General features: G+C 57.1%; 1 protein-coding gene across 1 annotated transcript in view; it reads right to left on the bottom strand.

The window, feature by feature from the left end:
• FADS2 (fatty acid desaturase 2) overlaps positions 1-22,267 on the bottom strand; it is a 34,703-nt gene extending 12,436 nt beyond the window's left edge. The window contains exons 1-5 of the mRNA XM_062196033.1: positions 21,940-22,267; positions 12,925-13,035; positions 10,166-10,363; positions 9,978-10,079; positions 2,460-2,585 (exon numbers count right to left, since the gene is read on the bottom strand). Of these exons, the coding sequence (XP_062052017.1) occupies positions 2,460-2,585; positions 9,978-10,079; positions 10,166-10,363; positions 12,925-13,035; positions 21,940-22,146 (744 nt within the window). The 5' untranslated portion in view covers positions 22,147-22,267. The remainder of the gene's footprint in view (positions 1-2,459; positions 2,586-9,977; positions 10,080-10,165; positions 10,364-12,924; positions 13,036-21,939) is intronic.
• Positions 22,268-23,552: the final 1,285 nt, after the last annotated feature.

The raw sequence follows: 23,552 nt of genomic DNA on the forward strand, positions 1-23,552 counted from the left end.
TAATGTGCCTTGGAAGACAGCGGAGGATGGCCTGAGTGCTTGGGCCCTGCCACCCACATAGGAGACCTGGATGGAGTTCCAGGCTCCTGGCCTCAGCCTGACCCAGCCCCAGCCTTTGAGGCCATTTGGGGAGATGGATGACCTCTCTCTGTGTTGCTCTTTCAAATAAATAAAATAAATCTTTTTTTTTTAAAAGTTGAGGAAAAATAAAATGAAGGGATAAGCTTATTTTGGTGTAAAAAAAAAAAAAATTGAAATCCATGCTTAGGGAGCCAGTGTTGTGGCATAGCACCCATATGGGTGCCAGTTCGAGTCTTGGCTGCTTCACTTCTGATCCAGCTCTCTGCTATGGCCTGGGAAATAAGCAAAAGATGGCCCAAGTGCTTGTGCCCCTGCATCTGCACTGAAGACCTGGAAGAAGCTCCTGGATCCTGGCTTCAGATTGGCCCAGCTCCTGCTATTGTAGCCATCTGGGGAGTGAACCAGCGGATGGAAGACCTCTCTCTCTCTCTCTCTCTCTCTCTCTCTCTCCCTCTCTCTGTAACTCTGTCTCTCAAATAAATAAAAAAGGAAATCTATGCTTAGTTATTACACATTTTCCACAAACCTCCTTAAGAACCTTTGTATCGGCAAGTGGAGAACCAGACTCCCACAGCCCCCTACCCCAACACCTGTCCCAAAGCCGGCCGGAGAAAGGTGTGGGTGAGGAGATGGTGGTGCAGCTCTTGCCAGCCACCCTGCTGGGAGCGCAGCTGCTGAGGCTGTGTGTGGCAGAGGCACTGAGCCTCCGTCCCAGTGATCCGAGGCCCAAGGTCATCGGTCTACTACCTGGACACCCTAATCAAAGCGAGCACACTGCTTCCTAGAGGGAAAACAAAAGCTTGGATTTGGGCAGAAAACAAACGCCAGGCCGGAGCAGCTGGGGTGCTTCCAAAGGCCCGGGTTGAGGCTACTTTCCTATAAGCGGCCCTGTCCCAGGGGGCTCACGTGCCCACGCACATACTCGTTCTCCAGCTGGAAACACAAGGGTGAGATAGGCACCCGCAGAACCGGGGCACCAGCTTCTGTCCTGGCCTTGTACCAGGCCCTGGCTGCCCACGCGGCTAGGGGGAGCAGCGGCAAGGTGCCACACCTCACTCAGGGCACAGGGCTCACCTGGCAGAGGCTGGGACAGCCCTCCCTCCTGAGCCCAGCACCCTCATCCTAGGGGGTGCTCTCCTACCCCGTGTTCTACGTCCTCAGCGTATGTGCAAAAAGCAAAGCTTATGTGATCTCTAAGTTCAAGTTCAACCCTCACTTTAGGGCTGCTTGTGACCTCACTAAACGATGACATTCTCCACATGCATCGAGAGTGCTTTTATTACACTAGCACCAGATTTTTCCCACCTTCTCAAACCGTGGGTTATGCTGCCTGTAGGAACGTCCCTGATCATGCACAGCCCCCAGAGAGAAAACCAGTCTCCCGGGACCCCTGGAGACGGGTTCACGTGGGCAAGTGGCACACTGTTGTGTCTGATGTTTGTGGGGAAGCAGACGGACACGTGCTCACACACCACATGGGCATGGAATTTGGGGGTGGAGAGAATGAGACTTGCTTTTTAATTTTGTATATTTCCATGCTTATACCAAGTATGTGCTGCACCTATGGTAAAGAAATGAACTAATACAAGAACAAAACGGTGTAGCAGAATGAAGAAAACACCCCGGTGGTCAGAAGATGTGGCAACTTCTCAGGGACAGGCCACTAAGTGGTGCGACCCTGGACCCACCTCACCCTCTCACTGAGCCTTGCGTCCTTTTACTCCATTATAAACTTGACCAAATTTTTATTATTTGGAAGACAGAGAGAGAGACACAAGGATAGACAGAGAAATCTCCTATCTGTGGGTTCACTCCCCAAATGCCCACAACAGCCGGGGCTGCGCCACACCAAAGCCAAGAGCCCAGACTCCAGTGCAGGTCTCCCACATGGGTGACAGGGACGCAACCACTTGAGCCATCAGCTGATGCATCCCAGGAATCAGGAGCCAGAGCCGGGACTAGAACCCGGGCCCTCTGATGCGGGATGCAGGTGTCTTAAGTGACGTCTCAACCATCGCACCAGACCCCAGCCCATCATTTCTCACTTGGCACCAGGACCTGTTGGGGTTCCTCCCAGTGCAGAGGAGGCTGCTGCTCAAAATAAGGTTTCCTGAGCACGGTCTGACCTGCTGGGGATCAGACTTGGGCCCTAGAGCCAGGCCTTCCTGCTAAGCTGGAATGAGATTTCCCTGTGTCCTCTCTCGCTAAGGAGCTGTGTCCCATGGTCACCCCAGAGGCCACGCCACATACATTCCCACTGCAATGATCAGCGGGGCGCCCAGGAAGGCTTTCCACGTGGCTGAGATGGGGACGCGCCTGGCTGCGCTGGCCCCTGCCTGTCCCTTGCTCCAGCCGAGTTCCACCCACACGGTTGCTACCTCAATGGGCTGCGACTCGCCCAGGACAAACACATGCAGCATCTTCACGTCCGGGTCTTTGTGGAAGATGTTGGGCTTGGCGTGATGCTGGAAGTGGCGATGGTTCCACCAGTTGGCGGAGGCACCCTGTAGGGGGAGAGGATTGGAGTGAGCAATGCGGTCCCCTGGGGACCTGAGCTTGCCTGCAACAGGCCCCACCCCACCCCCCGCCCAACACCCAGGACCAGCTCCAGACACCTCCAACACTCAGGGCTGACTTCACTACACTCGGGGACCCTGAATCAGAACACGGCCATGTCACCATGGAGCCCAGAAGACCAGCCAGCCCCAGCCACGGTCATGTCGCTCCATCACTCCGGGCCTCCGTTTCCCCCACCGTAAGATGGTGATGGCGGATGGAACACACGCAGATGGGACCAGGGTGAGCGCTGCAGCAGGCATGGGGTGGCCTCTGCTTCTCTGCCAGCCCCAGGCGTGGTCCAGCCCACACCCACTTCTCCACCACGTTCTTCCTGGCTGCCAGTGTCATGCCAGGGGAGGGGGCTTCAGGGACAGTGAATGCCTGGGTGAATGCCCAAGATGTTTTAGGCATTTAGAGGTGTAAAAACACATTCACATGCAAAGCTGAACTCGAGGATTAAAAAGAGAAAAATAAATTAAATGTTGTATCCTAATGTCCAGAGTAGCCCCCTTCGAAACAACCACAAGGCAGAATGACACAAATGCCCGTCAGCAGGTGCATGGGGAAAGGCAGTGGGGGATGGGCCATGCCCCCAGGCGGGCTGTAACGTGGACCGGCCCCGGAGAGGTGATGGCAGGTCAAAGGACCCCACATTCCATTGATGAGAAACGCCAAGACAGGGAGACTGGCAGAGGCTGAAAGAGGAGTGGTTGCCTGGGCTTGGGCTGGGGAACCCGGGGAGGCAGAGGGGATCGGGACCTAGGGATGGGGTGGCTAAGAAGGGAGGGGTTTCTCTGGGAGGTGATGAGGATGATTGTGGTAATGATGTTTAAAGTCATTGACTTGCACATTTTAAATGAATGAATTGTGTACTCTGTGGATTATACCTTAATAAAGTTTTCCTTAATTATTACTTTTTAAATTGAGAGATAGAGAATCATCTGCTGGTTCCCTCTCCAACCGCTCTCAACTGCCAGGGCCGCCCCAAGGCCGAAACTAGGAGCCAGGAACTCAATCCGAGCCTCCAGTGTGGGTGTCGGGGACCCAACTACTGGAGCCACCACCTGCTACCTCCCAGGGTGCACAGCAGCAGGAAGCTGGGGCAAAGAGCAGAGCCAAGGTTCCAACCCAGGCACTCTGAAGTCATTCCGAGTGCTGTCTTCACTGCTGGGCCACAGGCCTGCCCTAATAAAGCTTTAAAAAACAAAAAGGCATTGCATAAGTGGCCACTGTGCAGAGGGGTGGGTGCCGGAGCTCCTGTCCCACCCAGAAGGCTGGCAGTGGCTTAGATGACACCGGTTCTGGCTTCAATAAACTGATGAGCCCCGAGACAAGCAGCACAACATGGGTATTCGTTTCCAGGTCACAGATCGCCACCTCTGAGTCAAGCTCGTAAACCACTGTGTGGAGGCAGCTCCCGCGGCCAAGTCAGCCGGGGACACGCCGCGCACTCTCCAGTGTCAGCACTGCACTTGGGAGCTGTGACCCGATCAATGCCTTGGCTGAGGGTCTGGCCATCTGCGAAGAGGCCTGTTTGCTAAAAACAAACATTGACTTGGAAGATGCTATTGGCACGCGCATGGTCTCAGGACACCCACAGCCGTGGGTGGGGACAGCTGTGAACAGCTGTGGCCCTGGAGACAGGCGGGAGTCAAATCCAACAGAGAAAAGAAATGGCAGCAAGCGCAAGCCCAGGGGCTTGAGGAATCACGTGACACATTCACAGCTGTAGCCCCGACAGAAGAAAACTCCTGGGAAGAACTGAACGGAAAAGTCCCTGGCACAGAGATCGAGGTGTGAGGCCTGCGAGGTTTAGAATATCCCAACTCAGGGGGGGGTGGGCTGCCCGGAGGTTAGCACACCAGGCAAGGACCCACGTCCCGTGTCGGGGTAGCTGGCTTTGACTTCAGCTCCTGACTCCAGTTTCCTGCCAGTGTAGACCCTAGGGGGCAACAGTAATGGCTCAGGTGATTGGGTGCCAGCCACCCACATGGGTGACCCCGATGGAGCTCCCTGCTCCCAGTTCTAGACTTTGGCCTGGCCCAGTCCCAGATGTATTAGGTATTTATGGATTGGAGCTCTCTCTGCCTATTTCTCCCTATCAAATAAATACATAAATATTTGTTTATTTAACTGAAGGACAGAGCCACAGAGAGAGGGAGGGAGAGACAGATCTTCCACGCACGGGTTCACTCCCCAAATGGCCACAATGGCTAGGACTGGGCCAGGCAAACATGAAGAAACAGGAACTCCATCCATGGCTGGCAGGGCTCTAAGCACTTGTGCCACCTTCTGCTGCTTTCCGAGGTGCATTAGCAGGGAGCTGGATCAGAGATGGAGCAGCCGGGACTGGACTGGGGCTGTGATACGGGATGCCAGCATCACAAGAGGCAGCTTCACCCGCTGCACCACAATGCTGACCCCAATGATGGTTTTAAAAGAGTATTCCAACTCAGATGTCTGTCGAATGAACACACAGAGGAAAAGGAAGAAGGGCCGAGAACAGGGCCTGTGAGGCAGGGCACAGGTCACGGGAGCAGGTGGATGAAGACACGTCCTGTCCCTGCTGTTCCACCTGCCGTGACTCCCCGCCCTGCTCTTGGACAGGCACAGCCCTGCTCCTCCTTCAGGACCAACAGCAGCCCCCGGCGGCCCCAGAACGTGGGACTGTTCTGCGTGGCGCTGGGGACAGAGTGTGAGGCGGGAACCAAGGCCCTGCCCCGGGGGTGAACTGTGAGAGGGAGGGTCGGGGAGGAACAGGGCTGCCAGAGCCGCGAGAGCCCAGGGAGGCTGCGCCGAAGCTGCCTGCAGCTGCACAGGACATGGCCAGAGCCAGCGGGCTTTCCTAACAGAGGCCCCTGGTGTTTGTGTGTGGAACATTCCAGAAGCCGAAGGAAGGAACGCCCCGGGGCAGGAGCGTGACAGCTGGGTCAGAGCCGAAAGCCTGAGGAAAACGGTGCATCCTGGCTTTAACAACACAAACCCATCCTAAGCCCTTTAAAAATCTGCTTTTTGAAGAAAAAAAAAAACAACTGCTTTTTGGCTGAGGCCATTTTCAATTAAAACAAGTACCAACGTTGGTGATGTCTGTCAGCTGGGAGACAAGTTTAAATGATTTTTAATTGCCATCAGCTGCAGTCAGTGTAACTGGAGCTTGTCTTGGTATAAATACAGCAGTTAAAAATCAAAATCACATGGCTTTTTAGACACGGACTTCTCAAATTTTAAATATTTTTTTAACAATGGATTTGATGTTCTGGAAGAAAAGAAATCAAACACTAAAACCATGTCTGCAAGACCAGCATGGGGCACCATGGGCTGAGCCACCACCTGTGACACCAGCATCCCATATCGGAGTGCTAATTCAGTCCCAGCTGCTCTGCTTCCGGTCCAGCTGCCTGCTAATGCGCCTGGGAAAGCAGTGGATGACGGTCCAAGTACTTGTGCCCTGCACCCACATGGGAGACTCGGATGGAGTTCCAGGCTCCTGGTTTTGGCCTGACCCAGCCCTGGCGGTTTTAGCCATTTGGGGAGTAAACTAGCAGATGGAAGATCTCTCTCTCTCTCTCTCTCTCTCTATCTCTCTCTGTGTGTGTCACTCTGCCTTTCCAATAAACAAAGGTTATTGTTTTAAAATGATATCAACACATAAACAAGGGTGAATGTTTTTCTATTTGCCTCTTGGTTCAGCTCTGATCTCTAGTCAAATGTTGATATTTTACTACATTGCAGGACTGTTTTTGCATTGCTCTTTTTATCTTAAAAAAAATCCCACGCATTAGAATGTTACATTTGTGGCCCCCTAAATTCTGCACCATAGCCAAGGGCCTCCCCTGCCTCATCCTAATCCCAGCCCTGCTGGCCAGAGACCAGCCACACGAAGGCCAGTGGGTATCTGCACCTTATCCTGAGTGCAAGCTCAGGATAGGAACGGGTTTTAAGCAGAGAGGTGACCGCCTGCAACTGTTTTGTAAGACAATTCCCTGGAATTCCATGTCTCTGGGAGAGACATCCGCCGGAAGCGGCTTGGCTGCAGGAGAGGGGAAATTGTGAAATCCCACAGCAGCACCGGTGCACAGTCAGAAGCAGGTCTCGGGCCGGCGCCGTGGCTTAACAGGCTAATCCTCCACCTTGCAGTGCCGGCACACCGGGTTCTAGTCCCGGTCGGGGCACCGATCCTGTCCCGGTTGCCCCTCTTCCAGGCCAGCTCTCTGCTGTGGCCAGGGAGTGCAGTGGAGGATGGCCCAAGTTCTTGGGCCCTGTACCCCATGGGAGACCAGGATAAGCACCTGGCTCCTGCCATCGGAACAGCGCGGTGCGCCGGCCGCAGCGCACCTACCGCGGTGGCCATTGGAGGGTGAACCAACGGCAAAAAGGAAGACCTTTCTCTCTGTCTCTCTCTCACTGTCCACTCTGCCTGTCAAAAATAAAAAAAAAAAAAAAAATTAAAAAAAAAAAAAAAGCAGGTCTCGGCCCCACGAGGCCCCCAGTACCTGGTCTCAGGCCTCACCAACCTGTGCTAGAGTTGGCAGGGCCCTCGAGGAGCTGCCTGTGCCCAGCCCCTTTTCACTCAGGGAAGGGAACACAGGCACGGAGGAACCTACAAGACTTGCCTACCAGGTTTCTGTGCCCAAGCTCCAGGGCTGGATTCCAGGCAAGCTGCGAACTTGGTGCTTGGGGCACCCCTGGGCGAGCTGCACGGCTGTGCCATGGGCCTGGTTCTGCAATACGGCAGCAAAGATACAGCCAGCAGGGGCTGGGGGGCCACGAGAGACCACACATCCCGAAGCCTAAGAACCTTGTTTCTCATCACCCCAGAGTCCTGATGTCATCAGTGAACATTCCGCATGGAGGCCAGCCCTGGCCTCACCTCTTGTGTGGTGCAAGAGCTGTGCCCCACGGGGTTCTTCAAGGACCTGGGGTTATCAGGCAGGAAAGGCCCCCCGGCCCCTGCCCGGAGTCTGGAACTAGGACACAGCCTGTCTCATGGGACAACATGGGTTAGAAGAGAAAAGTAACTTTCCAACACCGAGGAGGGTTTTATCCACGGGGGTTGGGGGGAGGACAGTGCAAGATGAAACAAGGCCTCTGCTCTGTGCACCTTCCTCCTTGTCCCTGAAATTCTGGAGAGAGGCCAGATTCTCCAGACCTTCGAGGCTCAGGGCAAGGCAAAGTGCTTGCCGTGGAATGAGTGGCCTGCTTGGTGCTGGGTCACCCCTCGATGCCACCTGTGGCCAGCAAGCAAAGGGCCCAGCGTGGCCTGGGTTGCAGAGGGGAGAAGCTTAACTGGGACAGGGTCGGGGGTGGAGCTCTTCAGGACCCAGCCTCCCCTAGAGGCTGTTAGATGCTGTTGGGAAGGGTCAGGGCGGGGGGGGCAGAGTTACAGAGCAAGAGGGAGAAACTGAGAGAGAGGTCTTCCATCCCCTGGTTCACTTCCCAAATGGCTGCAACAGCCAGGGCTGGGTCAAGCTGAAGCCAGGAGCCTGGAACTTCATCTGGGTCTCCCATGTGGCTGGCAGGGAGCCCAAACACTTGGGTCATCTGCTGCTGCTTTCCCAGGCACATGAGCAGGAAGCTGGATCTGAAGTGGAGTAGCTGGGATTAGAACCAGTGCTCACATGGGATGCCAGCTTCACAGGTGGCTTAACCTGCGGCGCCACAGCGACTGCCCCTCCATAACTTTCTGATCACCCTCTCAATATGTACGGATTTCAAAAAAACTTTTTGCGCCAAAGCACATTGATCTTTTCATTTCACTGCCCATAAGTAAGCCTTTGAAAGCACTCCTTGAGGCCACCACTGTGGCGCACCAGGTGAAGCGGCCGCTTGTGACGCCAGCATCCCATGACAGTGCCAGTTCTAATCCCGGCTGCTCCACTTCCAATCCAGCTCCCCACTATGCACCTGGGAAGGCAGAGGAGGATGGCCCAAGTGCTTGGGCTCCCTGCCACCCACGTGGGAGACCCGGAAGAGGCTCCTGGCTTTAGATCTGGCCATTGTGGCCATTTAGGGAATGAACCAGTGGATGAAGCTCTCTCTCTGTCTCTCCCTTCTCTCTCTGTGTAACTCTGCCTTTCAAATCAACAAACAAATCTTAAAAAAACAAAAGTACCCTCACGTGTGCAGACAGTACCCGATTTGCCACAGTCCAACGTAGGAGTCTTTGGCTTTACAATGGTGAGTGGTGCCAAAATGACACTGAAATCCAAATTTTGAATTTCAATGCTTGGTCCCAGCCAATCCTACGAAGTGCAATACACACTGGCTAACCAGTAGTCTGCAGTGTGCTGTGTTGAAGCCCCGCTGTCTGCTGGGGTCTGGAGAGACAACCTAACTCACAGCACGGAGCACTTGTAACCACCCATCAGAGCCCACATATTTCCACACAGCACTGAGATCGCTTCCTATGTAAGGGCTTACGTAACAGGGGGCTTCAAAATGTCCCTGGAGAGGTTAGGCCACCACCTGTGCTGGCGACACTGGCATCCCTTGTCAACACCAGTTCAAGTCCCGGCTGCTCCACTTCTGATCCAGCCCCCTGCTAATGCTCCTGGAACCTGGTCCAAGGGCCTGGGCCCCTGTCACCCACGTGGAAAACCCAGAATGGAGTTCCAAGCTCCCGACTTCAGCCTGGCCCAGCCATGGCCATTGTGGCCATTTGGAGAGTGAACTAGCAGATGGAAGTCCTCTCTCTCTCCCTCTGTAACTCTGCCTTTTAAATAAATAAATAAATAAGCAGTCCAAGGAAAACAGAATTAAAAGATAGACTTGTTTTGGTGCAAAACATTTTGAAATCCATGTAGGCCTTTTCCAGCAACTTCTTGAAGACCCTGCCTCCCAGAGACTCAAATGTTAACATAAAGAAAAAAGCGTAGACGGCGTATTAGGGAAGGCAGGAAAAGAGCCCCAGAAACACAGACGAGGGATAATTGTTGTCCCAAATGTTGCTGTGCACTTCCTGGCGTCGGAGGGGAACAAAAAGGAGGAACACCGTGTACTACATAGCTCAGATTCCCAGGGAGAGGGAAAGAGCGCTGTCTCCTTACTGGGCTCCAGCTACAAGGAATTTATTAGGTAAGCCCATCGCAGACCAACAACAGCAGCCACCGAGCCAAGAGACCAAGGAGATGTGCGTCTGTTTTTATAATTAGTGCACTGCTGTTTTACGGGTCTGGTGTGACCCCGAGACACGGCTCAGGAAGGCAGGGCGTTGTCTTGCAGCACAGCCACCCCAGAAGGCACTGCTCAGAGGGAGGCTCACCGAGCAGACAGGGGTGAGGTGGCACCGTGCCAGCCGCCAACCCAAAGGACAGACGCCCAGGGCCGCTGGCATTTACCTTTAAGTGGCCGATGACGAACTTGTGGACAATATGGTTCCAGGTGGACTTCTTGTAGACAGAAAGGTGGCCGTAGTCGTGTTGAAGCCATCCAGCCTGGGCCTAGGACAGAGGGCCACAGGTGCCTTTTCAGCGTCAGCCCACAGGCACTAGGCCTCCGAGTGACAGGCGAGGGTGTCACGCCTCACCTGAGAGGTAGCCAGGACGAAGGCTGTGATGACGGTGGGGATCCAGCCGTTGCCAAAGTAAAAGATGGTGAACCAGGCGACACTCTCCATGGCAATGATGTGGGCCAGGAGGAGGAGGAAGAAGAGGTGGTTGGTCTGGAACAGGTTCATGTCCTCAGCGGTCTTCTTCAGGGCCCGGAAGTCCTCGGTGATCTGAGACTGTCAGGGAGGGAGGGAGTCGGGCCCTGTACACCCCAGAGAAGCTGTGGCCAAGGGGACGGTCCACAGAGAGCCTGGCCACCACACACTGCAACAGCTGCCAACACTGGGCACCTGCCACGTGCCTGGCACGGCCCTGGGGACTGCTTATTTGTCCACAGGTAGTTAAGTGGCAGGGCAAGGATTCGACTCAACACCTTGCCCTTTGCACACCACTGTTCATAGCATCACCACGCACAGTCAGCAAAGGGTAGAAGCAACCAGAGTGCTCCCAACAGGCGAAGGGATGATCCAAAGGGTAAAACAGTAGGACAGTACTCAGCCTTTAGAAGGAGGGGAATTCTGACACACGCCACGGCACAGACAGACCATGAAGACTGTGCTAAGGAACACACACGTTTGTGATCCCATTTAACACGAGGCTGCTGGAGTGGCTAAATTCACAGAGACAGAGGTGGGGGGGAGGGGGCTGGGGACAGGAGGAGCAGAAAGCCGTGGTTTCACAGGCTTGGAACTTTTGGGAGATGATGAGAGAGTTCTGAGATGGACGGTGGTGATGGGGCCGAAGCATCGCAAGTGGACTTAATGACATGGAAAAGGATGCCTACATAAGGTTACACAGAGAATGTGATGGATGTATATTTGGCCAAGTATAGCTTGCATTTCTGCTACCTAATGTTGTGCCGACTTGTTCCAGGGACCCTCTGGGCTCCTGAGGAGGCTGGACGGAGGAGACACAAACTAGCGCGTGATGGAGTCCCTGTCACAGAGCGGGCAGGAGGGGACAAGGGCTGGGCAAGCACTGGGGACGGCAAGCCAGGGAGGCAGAGGCAGAGCCAGAGCCAAGGACAGTGCTCCAGGGAAAACAAGAGAGAGGCAGGCGGGCACTCTGCCCAGCAGGTGACGGCTCAAGTCCTTGGGTTCCTGCCACCCAGGAGGGAAACCTGGATTGAGTTCCTTACTCCGGGCTTCGATACCTGGCTGGACATCTGCAGGCCTCTGGGAAGTGAACCAGCAGATGGGAGCCCTCTCTCTCTCTCTCTCTCAAATAAATTTAAAGTTTAAAAAAATTAGAGGACAGCTCTAAGGAAGCAATGGCACCACTGGGCAAAAGGAAGCTGGAGGCAGGGCAAGGCATGAGGGAAAGAAGCTGGACACGAGGAGGCTGAAGGTGCCCCTGGACACAAGCAGGTGCACTGCAGGGTGGTCCTGGTGGCGGTGGGTGGAGGAAGCCAGATGGGCCCTGGCGAGAGGTGGTGAGGAATCCGAGGCAGAAAGGGGAGAGGCCAGGCCAGGAGGAGGAGCTGCAGCGAGGGCCGGAGACAGTAGGAGGGTGGAAGGTGGAGCCAAAGTGAAGGGGGCAGCAAGGGGCAAGCTGGAGTCAGCATGGGCTGGGGAGGACAATCCCCTCGTGCGTCCTGAAGGCCGAGACGGGGGCATCTTCCCGGGAAGGCCAGGAGTCCAGGCCAGAACCCTGTGCCCTGCCTGGCTCCAGCCCCAGGCGGAGGGGCTGACACAAACCACCCAAGGCAAGAGGAAGGGCTCGCTGGGGCCAGGGCCTGGCTTCCCCAGGGAATGAGAAGCAAGGCCCTGAAGGCAGCATTCCCATACAGTGAGCAGGGCCCTTAGCACAGCCCTCAGAGCAGCAGGAACAAGTCAGCCCAGCTGCCTGCTGGTATCAACAGTGCACACAGCCTGCAGGTCCTGCCCGACAGACAGGAAACCAGGATTCCTCTGTGCCAGCCCTGGGGTCACGGGCAGGCCCCATGCAGCTGTGCACACTGCCAGGGACGAGGCCAGGCCCAGTGGGCTCGGGAGGGGATAGGCCAGGTGCCCTCGGTGCTGCCACGGACGGGGGTGGAGCCGGGAAAGGGCGCTGGGGCAGGGCAAGGCTGGGATGAAGGGGACGGAGGAGGGAGAGGTGGGAGTGGAGCCTCAGCTCACTGCTGCCCTGGGCTCTACCCTTCACCTGCGGCCAGGCACACACACTACCTCATAGTGCAACACAGCAGCCCCACGGGGCCCAGGGGCTGCCATTTTTACACTCTGCTGTCCAGGCAGGTAGCACCTGGCAGGGCGTCTGATTCACAGTGGGTTAAGTTCTCACTTGGGATTCCCGGTCCCATACTGAAGTGTTTGGGATCGACTCCCAGCTACTCATTTCTGGCGCAGCTCCCTGCTAATGTGCCTGGGAGGCAGCAGATGATGGCCCAAGTGCTTGGGTTCCTGCCACCTGGATGGAGTTCCTGGCTCTTCCCTTTGGCCTGCCCCAGCTGTGGCTGTTGTGGGCATCTGGGGAATGCACCAGTGAATGCCAAGATCGATCAGTCAATCCGTCTAACATTGTCTCTCCCTCTGTCAGTCTGCGTTTCAAATAAGTAAATCTTAAAACACAAAAAAAGCAGCAGCAGCTAGGAGAGAGGGGACCCCACCGGCTATGACCAAACCCCTGCAGTGCTCCCTGGCCCCCAGATTACTCCTCCTGGTCTGGCTGCCCCAGCCCACACTTGGTCAGAGACCACCCCTCGGGCCCCCCTACCCAGCTTGCAAGCCCTACTCACGTTCTTGCCGCGGTCCAGGCTAGGCTCCTCTGGGGCCAGCTCGCCGATCAGCAGGGGCTTCAGGAACTTGCCCACAAGGTCCAGGTCAGGGTGGAAGGCCCGGAAGGCATCCTGGGGAGCAGAGGAGCAGGTGGTAAGGCTGAGACCCCGACCTCTGCCTGCTCGTCCAGCCCCAGGGAGGATAGCGCACAGCAACAAGGAGCCCTATGTCTCCACACGGACACCAACAGGGCCTCCCGTGATCTGGCCCCAACGTGCTCTCCAGCCTCACAGCCCAGGACAGGTTCTCCAGCACCCAAATCCACCGGCAGCAGCCATCCTGGGCCTCTGTGCTGGCTGGCCACGCTGAGCCCACCAAGGGCTTGTGGGTAGATTGAGCAAGCCTCAAGTAGGCGAGCCTTTAGGGAGATGTTCCAGGTGGGCACAGGGCTCAGGGAGGGCTTAAGCCTGACCTACTGCTGAACCTGTGCCTTGTGCAGTGTGCAAGCTGCACCACCCACCACCCCATGGCAGCTCCTTGCCCAGTGCCCACAGCTGTCAATGAAAATCAAGGCACAAGACTATTACAGCACAGAAAATGTGCTGAGAGCAGCATGTTAAACGAAAAGCAAACACAGAACTATGTGAAAAGACTTCCTGAAAGAAGCCTGGGAGGGGCTACACTATTTTTATACACATGCTAAAAACAGCAGGATGAGGGGCTGGAGTTGTGGTGCAGCAAGCTAAGTTGCTGCCATGACACTGGCATCCCATGTGAGCACCAGGTTCAAGACCCAGCTGCTCCACGCCCAATCCAGCTCCCTGCTAATGTGCCTGGGAAGCAGCAGAAGACGGCCCAAGTGCTTGGGCCCCTGCACCCACATGGGAGACCCAGATGGAGTTTCTGGCTCCTGGCTTCTGCCTGGCCCAACCCTAGTTATTGAGGTCATTTGGAGCATGAACCAGCGGATAGACAATCTCTTTCTGTCTCTCTGTGTAGCTCTGCCTTTCAAATAAATAAACAAATCTTAGAAAAATAAAGTGGGATTATGCCTTATTTTAATTATTTCCAAACTTCCTGTAATGTTTTTACCATGTTATACAGTTTTATCATTTTGTCTGATAATAAAGCAAAAATTTGCTTTGTGGTGGCAAAGTTGGAAAATGTACAGAAGAATAAAGATGAAAATAAACATCGCCCCAGATGGGACATTCTTTAGCAGGTTTCCTTCCAGCTTTTTTTCTATACCTATTATGGACAGTACATACATGATCTCATAAAACATACAGCACCTCTATCAGACATGAGCTGGCACCAGGCGACCCAGAGGGGCTGCACTCGGATGTCCCAGGGGTGCAGCCACCATTGCTCCTGCAACAAGCCGTTCATTAAATTTGGACAGTGCTAGGATCGAGGCACAAGTCACAAGCACCGTGAGGAACAATCAGGAAAAAAAAAAAAAAAAAACAAGGTAGCAGAGGGGGGAAACATGTGTCTTCACTGGGAAGACTCCTGTTTGGGGGAAAAGAACAAGTCACACCGGATGTCCTCGGATGTCCTCGGGGCTGAACGAGAAAACATGAATGTGGACCAGAGATGAGATCCGGTCCGAGACAGAGCTATTGTGATGCAGGCAGAGTACGCAGCAGTGGCGGCTGGAGGCCCTGGGAAGCCGCTGCAACCGACTCCCAGACGAACACTGCCTCTGGGGAGCGAGACTGTGGCCCGAGAGCACAATCAGTGAAACCTGGTGAGGATACACGGCTGTTCGCTGATTTTTCCAGCGTGTCTGCATGTTTGCGGAACTTAAAGATCGTTTTTTTTTTTTTTTTTTTTTTTTTAAGGGCTTTGTGGCGTGGCCTGTGACGCTGGCATCCCGTATCAGAGTTCTGGCTCAAGTCCCAGCTGCTCTGCTTCCGATCCAGCTCCCCGCTAAAGTGCCTGGGAAGGCAGCGGAAGATGGCCCAAGGACTTGGGCCCCAACCACCCATTCGGGAGACTCTGATGGAGTTCTAGGCTCCTGGCTTCTGCCTGGTCCAGTCCTGGCCCTTATGGCCATTTTGGGGAGTGTGCCTTTCAAATACATTAAAAAAAATCTTTTTTAAAAAATAAACACACGGGGAGATGGGGACTTGCTGACCACACCGAGGGGTAATCACCATCACGCTGAGGATAACTGCTGGCCTCCTCCCACCTGCTTACTGAGTTCCTGGCACCAAGTCTTCACCCGGTCTTTGTTCTATCTGGGTCTAGAACAGACTCGCAAAGCAACACCTTGTGCCCTGGAAACTGGACCCAGGATTTCCCAAAGGTCTGTGCCCCCACCCCCTCACCCCCATCCCCACAGCTGGGTGTGAAGGGACAACTCAGCAAGAAGACATTTTCAGAGAAGAGCCACTGCAGGGGCCCAGGGCCACCTCGGTCCCCTTGCAAAGCGAGCAAGGCCGTGGGAAAGGCCCCACGGAGGCTGCTGAAGTCAGGGCGGGGCTTGAGGCTGAGAAAGTCCCTTCCCAGGCCCTCCACACCTCAGACCAGGGCTTCGGAGGCAAGAACAGGAAGTCCTCCGCAAGGCAGCTTCCTGCAGAGCAACGCAGGGGCCTGAGAACCACGTCTTGCTGGAAGCAGAATTCAGCAGCTAGCAAGCTCATTCGCCCTAGCTCTAGCAGCTCGCCCCACCCACAGGGTCCTGGTGACCCCCCCCTCCCCGGTCTCCAAGGCCCAGCAAGGAACGTGGAGTAGATGGCAGAGCCCTCACCAGACCGGCTGCTCCCTACGCCCCTTTTCCACAGGCTCTCAGCAGCCTCACCGCCCTGCAGCCGGCCACGTGCCAGGCAGAGAGCCAGGAGCCACATCTACGGCCCCTCCCTTAAGCCTCCAAGCCCCGCTCTGCAGCCACGGGAGCACAAGACCTGAAGTCCTTGCTCCAGGTGGTGGCGCCGGGCTCCAGTCCAAATCCACCTGCCCTGAGACACCTCTCTCCCACATGCTTCCTGCCCTATCAGAACACCCAGTGCTCTGTGGGACGGCCCGCGTTGGGGCCGAGCTGGCAGCCTTCATAGCAGGCCTGGGGTGGCCTGCCCTTGAACGCCCCAGGGACGGTGCCTTTGGGGCTCAGCCCCCACCCAGCCTCCCCTCAGAGTCCCTGAAATAGCCTCCCACCGCCCTGGGCATTCTCTGGGACACCATCCTGCCTTATCTTCTTGTGGCAGTCAGCAAGGTCACAACCTGAATGGCAGGCTCACTTTGCAGCCTGTCGCCCCGACTGGAACAGAGGCCACGGGGGCAGGGGGCACATATGTCACTCACGCTCGATGCAGTAGCCCAGCGTCTGCCATACAGCCCGACAGCGGGCTCATCAGTGAGCAAAGCAACCAGCACCCCACAGCTGCACACCCTGGACTCCCACTACACTTTCCCCCGTTTCACACCACCCGGCGTATGCCAGAATTCTCCTCTGTCTCCAGCAGCCGCACGTGGGTGGACGGTAGAGATGCTACCTGCTGTGACCACGTAGGCTGGCCATGGAGCCGCCGGAGCAGCCTGCGTACATAAACCACGAACCTTCATCAAACCCCATGAACAGGTGCTATTTGAGAGTCGCTTGCCCACGACCACACTCCAGCTGTGCTGCATTGCTCTGGCTTTTGTCACTACAAAGACATACCCAGGACAGGAGGTTTATTTCCGCTCACAGCTCTGGAGGGTCACAACCCAGGACTGGGTGGTCCCATTGGCCGGGCACTGGGTTGCAGGCGTTCTTGCTGGCAGAATCCCAAGGTGGCACAGGGCACCATACGGCAGGCAGTAGGCAGCCCTGGTGTCCGTGTCGATGGGCTCTTATGAAATCACCCAGATGTAATCCTGGGGCTCCCCCTTAACAAGCCAACCCAACCCAACCCCTCCTCCCGTCTGGGAGTCAATGGCACTTAGGGTCAGCCCCTCCCAGGCGCCGTACATGGGCACCGTACACAGAAAGCTCCTAACAGCTGTCTCACGGCAGGAGTGTCTGCTGGTGCAAGGTAGGTCGCGGTGCAGGGCAAGCCGGGGCCAACGCAAATGTTGATCCTGGAATGCAAACTGAAACGAGGCTCGATCCTCGGCTGACAGGGACAAGTGCCAAAATCTTTCCAGGAAGAGGACCCAGAGTATGGGAGAAGAGCAAGGAGGGCAAAAAATGGCGAGAGCAGAACTGAACCAGCCCCAGGGCAGGTGCCTTCGGAGCAGGCAGAGCGGTCAGCCGTAGCGGGCAGGGTCTGGACACCCAGACTGCCCAGGGTGTGTCACGCTTTCTGGTTTTGGCCAATTCCTGCTCTGCCGGCCCTCAGATCTGATGCCACCAGACTCCTGTCCCCGCCCAACTCCAGGAGGAGCTGATACTTGCCATCCCTGCACCGAGCGCCTGGTGCCAGGACGTGTCGCTGACTGTGTCCACGCCCTCCGTGTGGTCTCTAACCCAGCTCTACACATCCGGCCACTTGGCCCAGGACTCAGTCAGTGTGGGATGAGCAAACCCAGGGCCTACGGAAGGGTCACTGGGGAACTAGTGATCAAAGAAGGAGAAACAGAGCCAGAACCCAGAATTCTCAGTGGAGGTGGGGAGAGCTCATGAGCGTGGGTCAGGGACACTGACCTCTTTCCCACGGCAGGCAGAGGCCAGCAGGGCGGGAAACCCTGTGCCACGTCCCCTCCATGGGGAGGCTGGTGGGGCGGTGTTCTGTGGCCTAAGAGCCCAGTGGCAAGAGCACTCTCACAGCACAGGGTGCAGGTGCGACCTCCCCTGGGAGCAGGGGCTACACTGGGAGAGGCCTTTGCAAGACAAACTGGGTGTGAGGGAATGGATGCCTCCACCATACTCTTCCCAGAACCACTATCAGAGGTGGCTGCCCGTGGGATCCTGCTGCCAACTGGGGAATGAACCAGCGGATGGAAGATCTCTCTCTCTCTCTCTCTCTCTCTCTCTCTCTCTTTCAAATAAATAAATAAATTATTTTTCTCAAAAAAATTATTATTTGAAAGGTAGAGCATCAGAAAGAGAGAGAGAGAGAGAGGGAGAGAGAAAGAGATCTTCCATCCTCTGGTTTACTCCCCAAATGGCCGCAATGACCAGGGCTGGGCTAGGCTGAAGCCAGGGGCCAGGAGCTTCTTCTGGGGTTCCCAAATGGGTGCAAAGGAACAAGTACTTGAGCCATCTTTTGCGGCTTTCCCAGGCACATTAGTTGGGAGCAGGATGGGAAGTGGAGCAGCCAAGACTTGAACCCTGGCACCCATATGGGATGCCGGCATTGCTGCCAGCAGCTCTACCCACTGTGCCAGCCCCATAACTAAATCTTTTTTTTTTTTTTTAATTTTTGACAGGCAGAGTGGACAGTGAGAGAGAGAGACAGAGAGAAAGGTCTTCCTTTACCGTTGGTTTACCCTTCAATGGCCACTGTGGCCGGCGTGCTGCGGCCAGCGCACCGCGCTGATCCGATGGCAGGAGCCAGGTGCTTCTGGTCTCCCATGAGGGTGCAGGGCCCAAGCACTTGGGCCATCCTCCACTGCACTCCCGGGCCACAGCAGAGAGCTGGACTGGAAGAGGGGCAACTGGGACAGAATCTGGTGCCCCGACCAGGAAAAGAACCCAGTGTGCTGGCGCCGCAAGGCGGGGGATTAACCTATTGAGCCGATGCGCCAGCCATAAATAAATCTTAAACATAAATAAATAAACATCCCAGCCCTCCACTCTGTCTAAAGGAGGACTGTGCTCCAGTCTCCTCCCGTTCCCTCGCCCTGGCTGCTTCTAACCTTCCCTTGACTCCAAGAGGGGGCAGGGAGATGAGGCAGGCTGGGGAGGGGATGGCACCCAGAGGTCAAGTGCCTCGAGCAAGCCGTGGCCTGTGAGAGACGGGAGGGAAGCTCTGGATTTGGGTCACTGTCCATGAATTATTTATCCTCATGCCCGGTCCGGCTCAGAGCCACGGAGACACTCGATGAATGTTTGATGAAGTCCCAGAGGGGACAGCTTTGCAGCCGTGGGCACGCCCTGAAACCGAGCAGACAGGTGTGGGGTGCAGTGAGGGCTTTGTGCCCACCAGAGAAGCACGGGAGGACCAGAGGGCAGAGGGGGAACAAGGGAGGGAGGTGAGCGGAGGCCACGGGCATCCTGAGTTTAGGTCCGAGCACTGCCTCTGGAGCTGGCCCTTGAAACCTCGGAGCCATGAGCTTCCCACAGGGCTGATCAAGCATGAGACACAGCAGCACGAGCGAAGGTCCTCTGTGGCTTGCAAAACTGAAGTGATTCTTTTTATTGACAGGCAAGACCAAAGACTAACTTCTGCAGAATGCTATACATGGAGGAGGGAGGGTCCTGGCTTCTGGGGTCTTCTGCGCTTCAGAGACTCCTGGACGGAGGTCCCTGCTGCCCCAAGAACGGCCTCTCCTTGCCTCCTCGCGTAGAATAGTACAGCCTCAGGGCTGCGGGGTAACCCCAGCGTCTCTCTGCCCAGACCTTGGCCGGCCCATGTACATTCCCTCTCCCCAAGCTCTGAGGAAGGCGTCTATGCCCCAAGGGACAGAGCCACTAGCATAACAGCCCTCTGGTCCCGTCCTGCAACCTGTTCCCGTATCTCTCGTTAGGGTTTCTGCCCATTCCAGTCCCCTGCTGCCCAAGGCCTTTTTCCAACCTGGTCCCGTAGCCATAAAAAAAAAAAAAAAAAAAAATCTGAAGAGAACCCTGCTGCTCACCCCACCATTAGCCAATGACATCCCCGGTGAGTGCATTTCATGCCCCAAGGGTCTCATTTTTGGAAGGCAGAGGCTCTGAGAACACGAACTATCTTTATGTCTCCCTACACTAAATAAAGCTAACCTAGATTTTAAAGATTTTCTCCTAAATTCCTCTTTGCATAATCTGCATTCTAGCTCTTTCATAATCGGTAATCCGATAGCACTGTATGGCACTCATCTGGTGCTAACAGTGTAGGGCCTGCTTTGCCGGGGGGAGGTAGATAGCAGCTGTACCTTGTAGGCACGGAGCAGGGGCTCAGCCCCACAGCCCCACACAGCCTTCTTTCTTGGGAAATTCCAGGGCTGTCTGTGGCTCACTCTGGCTCCCACCCAAGCTTTCTTATAATAAGGGAACTGCCATTCAATGTGCCAGATTTGCAGTCAACGAACGTTAGGCAGAAAGTACCGGGACAGCATCGGAAACAGAGACTCAAACTTACAAGACAGAAAGGGGGCAGTAAACGCGCCCACAAGACGGACCCGGGTGCGGATTTTGGAGGAAACTTCCTGTTCAGTTCAGGGAAGCACTGGGAACTCCCAGGACAAGGATGAAATAAACCTGATGTCTTAAGCTAAAAGTTCAAGGCACTCGCCATCTTGTTTATTGGGCAACACGGAATAATCAGACCAAATGCATCCCCATATTTGACTTTTCCTTCTCTCCTTTTGGTGAGAGCCTGGACAAGGCAGGAGCTTCATCCAGGAGATCGCCACCTGGCAAGCACAAGACCCCAAGCAGGAGCCACAGGTGTTCCACTTGGAAGTCAGCTTAAGCTCCTCACTGGGTTGTAGAAGGGGCCCAGGGACAGAGCGGGCTTGAAGGCGTGTGAAAGGCGTATGTCCACCTAAGCTCTGGTCAGCACCCCAGCACCCAGGGCCAAGCAGTGCCCACAAGCACGGAACACGGCGGGCAGCTTTAGGCCACAGGGGCATCCCATCTTGGATAGGCCCGAGTCCAGCTCCCCAAAGCCCCCAGTCCATTCAGCAGCCCAGACCCGTGGGCAGCTTTAGGCCACAGGGGCATCCCATCTTGGATAGGCCCGAGTCCAGCTCCCCAAAGCCCCCAGTCCATTCAGCAGCCCAGACCCGTGGGCAGCTTTAGGCCACAGGGGCATCCCATCTTGGATAGGCCCGAGTCCAGCTCCCCAAAGCCCCCAGTCCATTCAGCAGCCCAGACCCAGGCTGCCTGCCCTGGCTTCCTAGGCCTGTCTTGCTGAGACGGGAATCCGGGAAGGAGTCAAGACTCGGGCCCTGGAGTTCGGACAGCCTCCTGCCTCTCCCCTACTCCCCTTTCCCAAGTGCGAGCTCACCAGAACTTACTCTCCACTCCGTCTCTCCCCTCTTGACCTCTGTTCCCTTCTCTCTCAGCCCAGCTGCGGCCCCCTCCCCCTGCCCCCTGCAAGGTTTCAGACTGGGGCCCGCGGAGGGGGGGTAGGCTGCACTGGGTGCCGGGACGGGACCTCGGGAGAGGCCCCACGGTCCACGGGGCGCAGGATGAGGGAAAGGCGCTGCTGGCAGGATGTAAAAACAGAAGGCCATTGAGTTGAACGTCCGCAAGTAACCTCCGGTGCCGACGACCTGTTGCCAAGCCAGCCCCGCGCTGCTTAATCCACCGGTCCCGACCTGAGCTTGGCAAACTCCGGCCCGTTCTCTTCCCACCGGCTCCCGACGGTCGGGGTGGGTCCCGCTAATCCTCGGGAGCGTGGGAACCTGAGCTACCCGGCGGTCCCTGGAGGCAGCCATGGCGGACCTTCTGGGATTAGGGTCCTAGCGGGCACGAGCCCCGGTCCGGGACCAGCTTTTCCTCTCCGCCCGTGGGGCTAGCTGGAGACCGCAGAACGCGCGCTGACTCCCACACATGGCTGCCGTCTCGCTGGCTCCTCGCCCTGGGGTGGCCAGGGGTGGCCATCTTTCACGCTGGGGGCGCCCAAGCCCTGGGGTCAGAGCGCCCTCTTTGGGGAGTCGCTGGCTCCGAGCGGAAACAGCGGACGCGTGGGTCCCAGCGCGCGCGCGCGCGCGACAGATCCTGCTCGGCTGCTCCACCGCGGGGACTTTCCCGCCGCGCTGCCTCCCCGGAGTCCCAGATCCGACCCCGGCCCCAAGGCTGCCCAGCTGACCCAAAGCAGGGTTCCCGGCGGGGGACGGGCGCCCGCCGACGGACACTCCCCTCTCCCCGCGGACGCCCAACGCTCCATCCAGCGCCCGGGCACCCGGGCTCCTGACTGCGCCCGCAGCACAGAAGGGCGGCTGGAGAGCCCCCAGACCCTTACCGTAGCATCTTCTCCCGCGTAGTGCCCGATGACCCGGTGGCCACCCGGGTGCCGGTGGCACCACTTGGTGACGTTGTAGACCTTGCGGTCGACGACGAGCCACTTGTCGGTGCGCAGGTTGTGCTTCTGAATCTCCTCCCAGCTGTAGGTGGGCATGGTCGTCTCGCGCTCGGGGGCCCCCTCGCCCTGGTTTCCCCCCTTCCCCATGTTGCCTGCCCACCCGACGCCCCGTGCACGGCGGCCTCCCTGCACCCGCTGCTCGCTGCCCAGACGGCTTCCTCCTGGCCGCGGTGTGCGGCCCGCGCCCTTCTCGCTTTCGGCTTTTGTCTTCTACTCCTCCTCCCACCGCGCCCCCTCCCCTCGCTCTCGCTCCTCCTCGCCTCGCCTGCGCTCGGGAGTATCCCTGCTCTCCCTCGGCCTTATCCCTGGCTGCCCAGTGCCCCCCAGCGGTCCTCTTCCTCCGCCCCGCCCGCTGTGGACTTTTGCCTCCAGCAAGAACTCCCGGGTAGCTCAGGGCCCCGCCGCCTCCTCCGCCCGCCCCTCAAGCCTCCCCCCTCCCCCGGCCCGGGGCTCCGCATCCTCCCGCGTTCCCCGCCGCCTGGGTTTCCACAGTGATCAGCAGAGCGCCTGCACCAATCAGGGCGCGTCGCCCCGCCTGCCATTGGCCCAGGAGGATCTTTCGAAGGCCAGCGGGCTGGAGCGGCGGGTCCCGGCTCCCCCGCCCGCCAGCGTGGAGTCGAGCCCTGCTGCGAGGCCGGCTACGTGTCCGACCTCCTCCCTCCCCCGCTCCAGCCCCGGGCGCCGGAGGAGATCCCAAAGAAGCGGGGCGGGCGAGCAGGGGCGGCGGCTGGGCTTTGCCTGGTCCGGGGCGGGCGCGCGCGCGCGCGCCGAGCGCCCCGGGGGGTTGCACCTGATGCCCGCACAAAGAAGGATCCGCCGGGGCCGGCTTGCGGGCGGGCGGCGCGCTCCCGGACGGGCGTGGTGAGGTGCCGCCCTTTCCCTGCCCTGCTGGAATGGGAACTCCAGTATCTCACGTTGTCTGGCGCCCTCCTGCAGCCTTTTTGGCCACAGGCTGCTCCAGGGCTTCTAAACCTCTAATTAGACAATCTTAGAAAAGAATTGCTTGCGGAACCTCTGCTGCGCTTGTGCTGAGCGCCTGGTTAGCGGGGGAAGAGGAGGCGCCTGGGGGTGGGAGGCAGGGTTGCCAGGATGAACCCACCCGTCTTTGCCCTGCACTTGGGACGCTCACAGCAATACGGGGGCCGCATTTGATCCACCGGGGTGTGTTGTTTGTATCCACTCCAGGAAATAGACCTGGGGGAGGACTGGCGTAGGGGGCGGGGATTAGGGCGGGGCGAGGCTTCTAGGCACGGGGGCGCAGCAGGGCCCCTGCCGCAGGCTGGGTGGAGCTGTGAATGATCGCCAGCCCAGAGTCCGGGGGAAGGGGGGCTGTCTGGATCTGGAAGGCTCATAGGGAATGAGTGGGAAGCAAAGATAACCCAAGGAAGGTGGGGTGCAGAAAGCTCAGGAAGCAGAAGTTCTGGGGTCCTTCCCTGCCCATGGGAGCTACAGGTCCCTGAGTGTGGGCACTCCCTACTCATGCCACTCTCACT

The sequence above is a fragment of the Lepus europaeus genome, chromosome 7 (genome assembly GCF_033115175.1).
Source record: "Lepus europaeus isolate LE1 chromosome 7, mLepTim1.pri, whole genome shotgun sequence".
Classification (NCBI taxonomy): domain Eukaryota; kingdom Metazoa; phylum Chordata; class Mammalia; order Lagomorpha; family Leporidae; genus Lepus; species Lepus europaeus.